Source organism: Sinocyclocheilus rhinocerous, unplaced genomic scaffold (genome assembly GCF_001515625.1).
Source record: "Sinocyclocheilus rhinocerous isolate Xijiao unplaced genomic scaffold, SAMN03320098_v1.1 scaffold299, whole genome shotgun sequence".
Taxonomy (NCBI): Eukaryota; Metazoa; Chordata; class Actinopteri; order Cypriniformes; family Cyprinidae; genus Sinocyclocheilus; species Sinocyclocheilus rhinocerous.
The window spans coordinates 996,202-1,007,601 of record NW_015652998.1 but is presented as its reverse complement, the minus strand read 5'-3'; the positions used below and the strand labels follow the sequence as shown (position 1 = coordinate 1,007,601).

At 34.8% G+C, this 11,400-nt stretch overlaps 1 protein-coding gene across 1 annotated transcript in view; it reads left to right on the top strand.

Moving 5' to 3' along the window:
- The first annotated feature begins 3,759 nt into the window (after nt 1–3,759).
- LOC107715280 (suppressor of tumorigenicity 14 protein homolog) overlaps nt 3,760–11,400 on the top strand; it is an 11,344-nt gene continuing 3,703 nt past the window's right edge. Inside the window, exons 1-17 of the mRNA XM_016521360.1 lie at nt 3,760–4,111; nt 4,935–5,094; nt 5,199–5,329; nt 5,424–5,494; nt 5,942–6,126; nt 6,279–6,314; nt 6,398–6,632; nt 6,737–6,879; nt 7,677–7,774; nt 7,885–7,991; nt 8,612–8,745; nt 8,844–8,948; nt 9,069–9,176; nt 9,271–9,387; nt 9,661–9,783; nt 10,311–10,494; nt 10,579–10,850. Coding sequence (XP_016376846.1) covers nt 4,079–4,111; nt 4,935–5,094; nt 5,199–5,329; nt 5,424–5,494; nt 5,942–6,126; nt 6,279–6,314; nt 6,398–6,632; nt 6,737–6,879; nt 7,677–7,774; nt 7,885–7,991; nt 8,612–8,745; nt 8,844–8,948; nt 9,069–9,176; nt 9,271–9,387; nt 9,661–9,783; nt 10,311–10,494; nt 10,579–10,850 — 2,242 coding nt within the window. The 5' untranslated portion in view covers nt 3,760–4,078. The remainder of the gene's footprint in view (nt 4,112–4,934; nt 5,095–5,198; nt 5,330–5,423; nt 5,495–5,941; nt 6,127–6,278; nt 6,315–6,397; nt 6,633–6,736; nt 6,880–7,676; nt 7,775–7,884; nt 7,992–8,611; nt 8,746–8,843; nt 8,949–9,068; nt 9,177–9,270; nt 9,388–9,660; nt 9,784–10,310; nt 10,495–10,578; nt 10,851–11,400) is intronic.

Here is an 11,400-nt window from a genome sequence, read left to right as displayed (position 1 = left end):
TTTTTTTTTTTTTACTGTGGTCTGAGACATTATATACATGTCAAGTGTATAGCAAGACGGTCACATGTGCAGTATGGCAAATAAAAAAGAATGAAAGGAATGATAACATAAATAAACTAGATTAAGAAACTAAATTATGAATTTAAAGTCATATGTTAAATATAGGCCTATTTTTTGTTTATAGATTAAATGAAAAGCTATAAAAAGGTTTACAATAATACACCTTGTATGGGTTTATTTTAGTAGGTTATTCAGATGCCTGAGGTCTAAATGTGTTGTCCAACATACTAGAGCCACAGACAATAAATTCTGCCTTATCAATATCAGAAGACTGATTTTGATTATTAAATAAATATAAATAAATGCTATATGGTTGTTGTGTTATTTAATGGCATGATTGAGAACAGTGTCTTGACATTTGGTAAAGTTATGGGGGGGAACATTGTTTTGCTAAACTCTACATCCTCCTGAGAACCAGAAAAAAAAGTTTTGTGAATTTTATTGTTGTTGTTTTTTAAAAAAAAATATTACATTGGTTGGAGCATAAGAAACAATTGGAGAAAAAACATTTTTGAAAAAAATATATTTTATTTTTATTTTATTCTATGTCCTTTGTAGAGGAAGCCAGAACTAAGTTATATATAAAAAAAAATAGACATGAAAAGGCATGTATAGGCAAAAACAATGCTTTATTTTTTTAGTTTTTAGGTTTTAGGCTAGTTTTAGACAAACCTTGTACAAAAATGATTCTCAACTATGTTATGAAAGATATAACAGGATGATTTGATATGCTACTGTACTTTATGGAATATGTGCGTAAAATGTTCATAAATTTGTTTTCCCATTCTATACAATGTATCTTTACATTGCATAGTTTGCATATTAGTGTGTTCTTGGGACAAACCATAATGAAAAAAGAAATGTAATAATGGGAGTAATAACTTGGCAACATTTTCATTAGAATATCTCATATTTCATAGGAATATTGATCTATGAATATTGATCTATAATTTCTTTCCCTATTGTTGTGTCTCCCTAAAATGCCCCAAAATGTTTGTCCTGGTGTCCTCTACAGAAGACATGTATGGAAATTATGCCCTGTTTCGTAACAAAAAGTCATATTCTGATTTGAAACCCCATAACATTTTTCTGAGATGTTTATTTATGACAAACAATTTGAAAATTAGCCAGATTTAAATGATAATTACAAAACATTATCATATTTCCCTAAGAGTGCTACATTTGATCATTCTGTCAATATCAATCATATTTAAAGACCAAGGAGAAAGTGTGTTTATGATCAAACCTCCAAACATTTGGTATCTCTAAAAAGCCCTGAATGTGCTCTGTACAGGACATCCAGACTGTGGCATGTATGGTCTCAGAGAAAATCACTAAAATATAATGTCCTCTACAGAGGACAAAAGTCTATGCCTGGGTCCCAGGAGGATATTAAAAAAGATAGATCAACAGGAAAAAAACAACCTGGGCACAATTGAATCAAGTCTGTCCTAAACTGCTCCCTGATCTCCTCATTATGACATGTATGAATAATTTATGATCCATCTGTGTTGTTTATGTGAAAACATGGCTTCCTTGGGGACATACGCCTCTGTGTATGTGGAGCAGTCTTCCCTGTGAGCTTACCCATACAAAGACACACAAAATAAAGATTAAACATACATAAACAACCAGTGGCCAGCAGTACACATCCATATCCATAATCTGTAGCTCAGAGATCCTTTTTCAGGCCAAGAACCACTGGATGTATAGAGCAGGCATGGAGCCGGTTCCTCTGATGCCTACTTTGAAAATACATTAAAATAATCATTATTGACATATAGACCCATATGCTTTTCATATACTCTTTATGCTTTCAGACTTACTTAGTATTTGGGACCTTTGATGAATTAACTAACATTAACAATGAGCAATATATTGTTACAATATTTATTAGTTAATAAACAACTATAGTTCAAAGAATAATTCACCCAAAAATTAAAAGCTACTAACCCTCAGGATTTCCTAGTAAATTAATTTGTTTCTTCATCTAAACAGATTTGGAGAAATGTAACATTACATCACTTGCTCATCAATGGATCCTCTTCAGTGAATGGGTGCTGAGTCCAAACAGCTGATAAAAACATCACAATAATCTACAAGTAATCCACACCACTCCAGTCCATCAATTAATGTCTTTTGAAGTGAAAAACTGTGTAACTTTATTAACTGTTTATTTGTAATTAAGTCCTCTATCATAACATTGCTTTCTCCAGTGAAAAGTGACAACACACATGTACACATTAAGCACCATTTACAAGTGAAAACAGTCCAAAAGTGTTCTAAACAAATATGTTGGTGGATTTTGATGTGAGAGGACAACTGAGGGAGGAACAACAACAAGGAAGTGTTATATGGATTGTGGATTTGTATTTTGGCCAGAAGTAACAGTTTAAAGTTAAAAAGCCTTAATGATGGATTTGTTTCTTACAAACACACAGCTTTTCACTTCACAAGACGTTACTTGATGGACTGGGGACATGTGGATTACTTGTGGATTACTGTGATGTTTTATCAGTTGTTTGAACTCTCATTCTGACGGCACCCATTCAGTGCAGAGGATCCATTGATGAGGAAGTGATGTAAATTTCTTAAAATCTCATCTACATCTTGGATGGACTGATTGTGAGTAGTACTTATTCAGCAAATTTTCATTTTTGATTGAACAATACCTGCAACTGTTCATTAGTTGATGTTAGCACAGGTCCGTTTAATAATATTAACAGATACAACTTTTGATTTTAATAATGTATTAGTAAATGTTGAAAGTGAAATTAACAGCCACCTCATTGAAGGCCCTTGCTGTAGCTAGTTAGGAAAGTTCATCCACAGTTTAATTAACAATGATTTATAAAGGGAATTACCTATACTTTCTCTTGACAGCACTGGGCCTCACTGAAAAGACTCTAAAGAGAAGTCTTGTTTTTCCACTACATGATGACGTGTGTCATGGGCTGCCTCAGGTCTGAAATGGCAGAAAGATTTTAATAATTAATGAGATTTAATGAGATGGTTTTAATGTTGATCTTAGGGGTGTTCTTGCTGCTCTCTTGTGTCTCTTTACTTAAATGTTTACTTAAAGTTAGCCTGTCCATCATCATCAGCATCATCATGACACTGTGGTAATTAAACTTAATGTTATTAACTTTTGCCACATTCCAAGTATACAGTGCACGTCTAACAATTCAAATAATGCTACAGTTAGTTACATAATAATGACTGATATTGAACTGATATTCAGTTAATTGTATTAAAACACTGTTTCTACAGAATGACAGAGAGAAAAGTTGAAAATATCTTCCAGTTTACTTAATTTAACACATATTGTAGTGTTGACTGTAGTTGTCAAGGTCATTTAAACCTAATTCTAAGAAAAAAATGATACTTCTCAGAACAAATACTTTTCTTTAGTTTATGGGAAACCATATGTGGTCCCAAATAAACAGGGTCTTATTGTAGGCTAAATTTGCAACCCTAAAATTACCTTTTTATTAATTTTATAAACTGAATTTAATTTAATTAAAAGGTTGTTAATTTAAAACGACGTTTTAAAAGTTTATAATACACTGTAAACGTGTTAGTGGGTTGACAGAAAATATTAGACACTTTTGATCATTTTTATCTCGTTTTCTGATTTATTTACAGATAATCTGGTTTTCTCACGTCACACCTGTGTTGTCGTCTCTACAGGAAGCTACTGCACAGGATGCTTGAGACAGACTCACCTGCTGCTCGAAACTGGGTTGGAAGTGAAACCTTACGATTTGCAATAAATATGTTTGTTTTTCATATACAAAACCCAGATTAAAATCAAATGAAGAGGGTTATACCCTCTCAGTGCTAAAGGATCATGTAAAATAGGATGGAAGGCTAGTTTTCTGCAGTTTCTCCAGCAGACACCTGCGCTCGGCGCGTTTGTGAGTTTCGCTGTAGGTGAGGACAAAAGGCCGCCTGCGTGACACATGAGCGGCAACACAGAGGACTGACAGCGGCCAGTTTGACAAATACGTCGTATGACATGGAGCCACTCAAATCTGGGAAAAAAATTCCGGTATGTTTTAATCTGAATTTATTTATTTATTTTCTTTTAGTCCGCCGTTTTCGTCGTTATCAGCTATTAAATTGTACGGTATTAATCTTCTGGGACGTCCTGTACAGTGCTGTTTGCAGTTTGTGTTTGGTAATTTACACAGTTATGTGCCTGAACTATTCGGTTTTTATATTTTATACATATGTTAGTTATATATTACATAGTTATATAATTTATTGTTATATTGCCTATTATAAACTTATCATCATACAGGCATATGTATGCATGATATACATATACATATACATATATTTATATAAATATAAATTATATATATATATATATATATATATATATAGCCTATATATGATTTGATTTGTCTCGCTGTGTTTTATATTGTGCAAATTAATGGTTATATTGCTGTTGCAGCTTCACTTGTTTATGCTTTAATTTTCTGAAGAATATTATAAGATGTGTCTTTAACATTGTCATCTAAAAAACCTGTTTTTCCTATACTAAGAAAAGCTGGCACTTGAGTCACGTGACCCACACATGCTTTTGCAATGCATACTTGATTGGGGTGGGTTGTTGACGCTGATGGGCAAGGTGTTGGTTCAGGATTTAGAAAACAGTTGCAATTGCATTATGCCATATACTCATACCAGTGAGTTTGGAGTGCTTGTGAGGAGTAGCCTGTTTTGACATGGGTGGTTCAAAATAGCGTCTTAGTCATGTACAGTACAGTGCGCCCTTACGGTAGTTCCAGAGCGTAACTCATGCTCTTTGTAACAGTCACGTGTAATAAACTCGAAAAAAAGCAAGTGTATTTTACATTGCTCTGTAGGACCATGGCTTGGACCAGACAGAGCAGTTTCTTCCAGCATCGGATGCAAAGAAGTTGCAGAAGAAGAGGATATCGTTCAGGGCGATGGTGGCAATAGGTCTACCCACAGCACTGGCAATCATTGCATTAGTAACTGGACTGCTAGTGTGGCATTTCCATTGTGAGTTATTTAACTCATGAACGAACACACTGTTATTATCACCCGTAAACAGTAAATCTGAATGATTTTGATAAAACAATAACTCTCCAGCGTGTCCACTACAGACAGGTATAATGGGAGGGTGAGGAAGTTGTTCAGTGGTTATTTGACCATCTCCAGTCAGACGTTCTCAGATGCTTATGAAAACAGTAACACCACTGAATATAAAGAACTGGCTTCAAAGGTCTCAAAGCAGGTGAGGTGGTCATGTTTCCTTGTAATGTTTTCAGTTATTTTTTTATTTACTTTGTCTACTTAAAACTTTGCATCATTGTACATTGTCTTTTCAGCTCAAAAGTATATACGGTCAAGTGCGCTTGCTGTCAAAGAACCATGTGGGATCCAATGTGCAAGGTTTCAGGTAATTTAAATAATTCTACCATTCATGGGAGAAAATTATGGGTAGTTGACATGAAAGGTCAATTCGAAAGGTCATTACTTCAATTTTTCTTTTTCGAATTTTAGTATAGTTATCAAATATGCATTTGACCTTGTATGACAGACTGCATGGAGTATTTGTGCATTACAAAACGCATTGCAGTACTATTTAAGTGGTGATATACATAAAATAATAATTGTCTCTTGAATATTTATTTTCAAAGTCAAGTCAAGCTCTTAACTGTCGTTGTACAAGTAACCAAATCATTTTTCTTTTCACCGGTTGATGCAGAATATTAAAATGAAAAATGTAAATAGAGAAATAAAAATAAGATTGAAAAATATATAAAGTATTTTGAAACTCTTTTGAAACAAAACTATCAATATATTATTGTACTGTAAGTTGCATTATAATTTTTTTTCCCTTTAGTGAGGGCAGTAATAACGGTATCATCGCTTATTACCTGTCTGAGTTTAATGTGCCGGAGTCCCAAGTATCTGCTGTGGACGAGGCCATGGCATCCCTGGATGGGGTGGGCAATGCAAGGAAAAGCCGGAGGGGGTTTGGTCGCAGGACTGACAATAGCCTCATCATTGACGGCATGACGTCAGGGGGTAAATCTACTGGAAGAGAGTTTCATATTACTTTCATAGTTTCAGTCTGTCACCTCTTGTAATCTAACCAGAAACTTCAAACTTAATTTTAGTCTAGCACTATTCAATCTGATTGTTAACAGTCAAAATGAATATATTTTGGTGTATTACAGCTGTGGATGCTCGGTTAGCTGGCAGAAACCTCAAACGTGAGAAAAGATACTTTCCTTACATTTAGATATTTATACGTGTTCATATCTCAGACTAGTATTGAACTTGTGCTGTCTTTTAGGGTCTGTTAAGAGGTCTCATCATGCTCATGGGAACCAGACAGACATTATCCGGTCTCCAGGTTTTCCCGATTCCGCCTACCTTCCCAACCTTTACACTGAGTGGCAGATTCGGGCCGACCCAGAGCACAGGATGAGACTGGAGTTTGACGTGCTAGACTTGGAGAAAGATTGTCGCAATGATTTCATCAAAGTGTACGACTCATTAGCTCCATCAGAGAAGCAAGTCATAGCGGAGTAAGTGTTTATACACTCTCAGTCATCCTCTTCATGACACAGTACTGCATGTCTGTTTTCATTGTCTTTGTGATATGTGGAATCTAACAAATGTGTTCATGCAGGAAATGTGGATATCGCTTACCTGGTGAGAAGCTAATTTTCATCTCCTCTGGGAATGTCATGCTGGTTACACTGGTTACCAATGAAGAGAAAAACTTCCCAGGTTTCAGGGCATTTTATTCTCAGATTCCAGCCAAGATTCAAGGTAGAGTTTACAGAGATATTATAAACTCTTTAGGGTCCAAAGTTCACTTTTTGACTTTGCCAGCCATACGCAGATATTTCTTACTTGCCACGAAACTGTATTTTACATTATTATAAAGTCCTTATGAAAATGGTATACAATTTGTGTGTTTTTTTTTTTTTAAGAAGTCTTATCCTAACCAAAGCTGCATTTATTTGCTCACAAATACAGCTAAAACAGTAATATTATGAATTATTATTACAATTTAAAATTACTTATTATAAATATTATTATTTTCTGTTTTAATGTAATTTATTCCTGTGTTGGCGAAGCTGAATTATCAGCAGCCATTACTCTAGTCTTTGGTGTCACATGATCCTTCAGAAATAATTATTTGCTGATTTGGTGCTCAAGAGACGTTTATCATTATTATCAATGTTTAAAACAAATGTGCTACTTAATATTTTTTTTGTAACATTGATGCTTTTTATCAGGATTCTTTGATGAATGGAAAGTTCAAAAGAACAGCATTTATTTATTTATTTGAAATAGAAATCTTAGAAAATCATAGGAAATAGAAACATTTTACTGCCATTTTAGATTAATTTTATGCATCCTTGCTGAATAAAAGAACAAATTTCCTTCAAAAAAAAAAAAGTGTTGTATTGCAGTTCTTTATAAAATTACCAGCCACTTAGCGAGTAACTTACCAAAGCTTGTTGTTTAGTGAGTGTTGATTCCAGATCCTGCTCTTCCTGTGTGTTAAATTTATATAGTCCCTATATTTGTGTTAAAAATGTCTTGTCACATTTTTTTAGACTGTGGAGGGAGACTGACGGGGCTTCGTGGTACCTTCACATCACCTGGCTATCCCTCTCATTACCCACCTCAGACTGACTGTGTCTGGAACATTGAGGTAAAAATGATTTACCCTCAGTGTCATTTAACATCTCCTTCATCACTGATGTGTTCCGATCATTCAATCCCCTCACAATATTGTACGTTCTTAAATGTTCTGTCCGACAGGTTCCATCAGGAAAACATATCAAGGTGAAGTTTGACAAGTTGTCTATACATAGCCCTGAACAAAACACCATCAGCTGTCCAGAAGACTACTTGGAGATAACCTACAGGTCAGAAAAAAGTGTCATAAGAGTAATCATCATACTTATATTTGAGTAGATGTTACAAACTATGAAAAATAAAGAAATATATCATTTATACACCACTATTGAAAATCATTAAATGAATCAAAAGTGACAGTAAAAACATATGATGCTACAAAGGATTTCTATTTCAAGTAAATGATGTGCTTTTGAACTTTCTATTCAAGTCAATTCTATTCTAATCAAAGAATCCTGAAAAAAAATGTATCACCGTTTCACAAAAATACTGTTTTCAACATTAATACATAACAAAAAACTGTTTTCAACATTAATAATAATAATAATAAAAAATATTACTAAAGCATCAAATCAGCAAATTAGAATGATTTCTGAAGGATCATGTGAAGACTGGAATAATGACTGCTGAAAATTCAGTTTTGCCATCACAGGAATAAATTATGTTTTTAAATTGTTGTAATGTTTCACAATAATAGTTTTTACTTTATCAAATGCAGCCTTGTTGAGTATAATAGACTTCTTTCAAAAACATTTTTAAAAATCTTACTGACCCTAAACTTATGAACAGTAGTGTATATTCTCTAAAAATAGATTATAAGTGTTATTTGTCATTTTCTAAACTGTTTTAGGATATGTGGGGAGAAGCCACCCAAAACAGTGTACACAATTAAATCAAACCAAGCAACAGTCAGATTTCATTCTGACCTGTCTTACGTGAGCGAGGGCTTTTCTGCAGAGTTTGAGGCCTTTGAACCCACTAATCGTGAGTAGAATCATATTATTTATCCTGTGCTGATATTAAAACACAATGTTCGAAGCCAGTACACCATGACAAAAATATCTAAAATCACTTTTCCACAGCCTGCCCAGGGAGATTCCAGTGTGACAATGATCTGTGTGTGTCCCCTAACCTGCAATGTGATGGCTACAACGACTGTGGAGATATGAGCGATGAGAGGGGCTGCAGTAAGTTCATCCCATATTAATTGTGCTTATTCTTTGTATAGTTGTTTTCTCTTAAGCTCTTAAGATACTATAATGGAGTGTCATTTGGTGTTGCCTTGCTTTCTTTACCCATGCATGCAGCGTGTAATGAGACTCAAATAAAATGCATGAACGGCTTCTGCAAGCCCAGTTTCTGGCGCTGTGATGGGGTGAATGATTGCGGAGATAACACTGATGAGGAAAACTGTGGTAAGAATGAAACCAGCACTCAAAATCATGAACTATGGGAGCAAAAGTGATGGAAATGATTTCAAGTTGTTTGTTTGTTCGATTTTGTCTGTAGGGAACTGCAAAGCTCAAGAGTTTAGATGTCGAAACAGCCGCTGCATCCCAGCACAGAAGCAGTGTAATGGCTACAATGACTGTGGCGATGGCTCAGATGAATCTCAGTGTGAGAAATGTGAGAACTTTCATTCAATAAATACAAATGTTGACTGTCTTTTCAATATTTGGCCTTATTTTGACCTCAAAAATTTATATAGTAAATGATATATACCGGTACCTCTATTGTTTATATATACTAGTTTCACAGTTACTGTAGTTACTTGCCAGCACTTAAATTTACCCTAGAGGTTGCCATCATAAATATCATAAGGTTACCAAAATAAATACCCATGCTCCCAACATAAGCAGTCGCTATATTAAGTGACTCAGTTGCCTCTTTTATATCTAGCCATAGCTGTTCACTGCTCTGCTCTCACATATAAGTGCAAGAATAACCAGTGCATTAGCAAGCTGAACCCTATGTGTGATGGAGAGACTGACTGTGCGGATGGTTCGGATGAAGCTGAATGTAGTAAGTCCAGAATTCTTTCCTCTGAGAAATCATGTGGCAAGTTTGTTCCTTATATTTTAAATTGTAATTTATTCCTGTGATGACAGCTGGATTTTCAGCAGCCATTACGCCAGTTGTCAGTGTCACATGATCGTTCAGAAATCATTCTAATATGCTAATTTGATGTTCAAGAAACATTATTATTATCAATGTTGAAAACAGTTGTGCTGCTTTATTTTTTTGGAAACTGATATATTATTTCAGGATTCTTGGATGAATAGAAAGTTTTAATAGAAATGTTTTATGTGGAATAGAAATCTTTATTATAGATGTGGAATATAATTTTTTTCAAATCACGTTTATTATATTTAATATTTTGAAAATTCTATATACAATGAATTGAATATCAACTCAATTTTAATTGCTGACTAGAGATCAGAATGTCAAAACCTCTGTTTGATATGCTTTTCGGTGATGTTTCAAGCTAGATATGTTTTATGCTATGAAAACAATCCATTAATAGTATATGTCTGATTGATTTACTGTAGAATGTGGAACGAAGCCCTATAAGTCCAGTCGTATTGTGGGTGGAAAGGACTCGAATGATGGAGAATGGCCATGGCAGGTCAGCCTCCACGTGAAGACACAAGGTCATGTGTGTGGTGCGTCTGTTATCAGTAACCGCTGGCTGGTCACTGCTGCTCACTGCGTGCAGGACAATGAAAAGTTCAAGTGAGTTCTTATCTTGTTTAGCCCACTCCTCTCCTCTCCTCCCCTCCTGCACTGATCCTGTCTGATTGTTTGTTCTTTTGCTAGCTATTCCCAGCCTGACCAGTGGGAAGTTTATCTAGGACTACTTAACCAGGGTGAGACTAGTAAGTCAACCCTAAAACATGTAAAGTGCATCATTTCTCATCCTCTGTATGATCACTTGAGCTATGACAATGACATCGCTCTAATGGAGTTGGACAGCCCTGTAACCCTCAGCCAGAACATCTGGCCTGTCTGCTTACCTGAAGCCACACATGACTTCCCAGCAGGCAGATCTGTCTGGATCACTGGCTGGGGCAAACTGAGAGAGGAAGTTGGTAAGTCATGTAACAACCTACACTACCATTCGAAAGTTTGGCATTGGTACATTTTTTTTAATGTTTTTGAAAGTCTTCATTTATATCATAGAGTAAAATATTGTGAAATGTTATTACAACTTTTTCTATTTGAATATATTTTAAAATGATTTATTCCTGTGATGACAGAGCTGAATTTTCAGCAGCCATTACTCCAGTCTTCAGTGTCACATGATCCTTCAGAAATCATTCTAATAGTTTAACCGTGCAGTGTTTTGCTTAATGTTTATGTTGAAACGGTGATGCATTTTGTAAAGGATGCTTTGATTAATATAAAGTTCAAAAGTACAGCATTTATTTAAAATAGAAACATTGTATTGTTACTTTTGCGTTACTTTTTTAATCTGGACAGGGCTTGCTTGTTTGTTTTTAAAATAAAAAAAAGTTCTATTTTTTGCAAATATAAAAGCCTTTTCTCACCAAAAGTGAAATGAATAAGCCTCAGGCTGAAGGGAAAGTAAATTTATGTCCGTACAATAGAATGCAGAAGAAGAAATTTCAACACACTTCA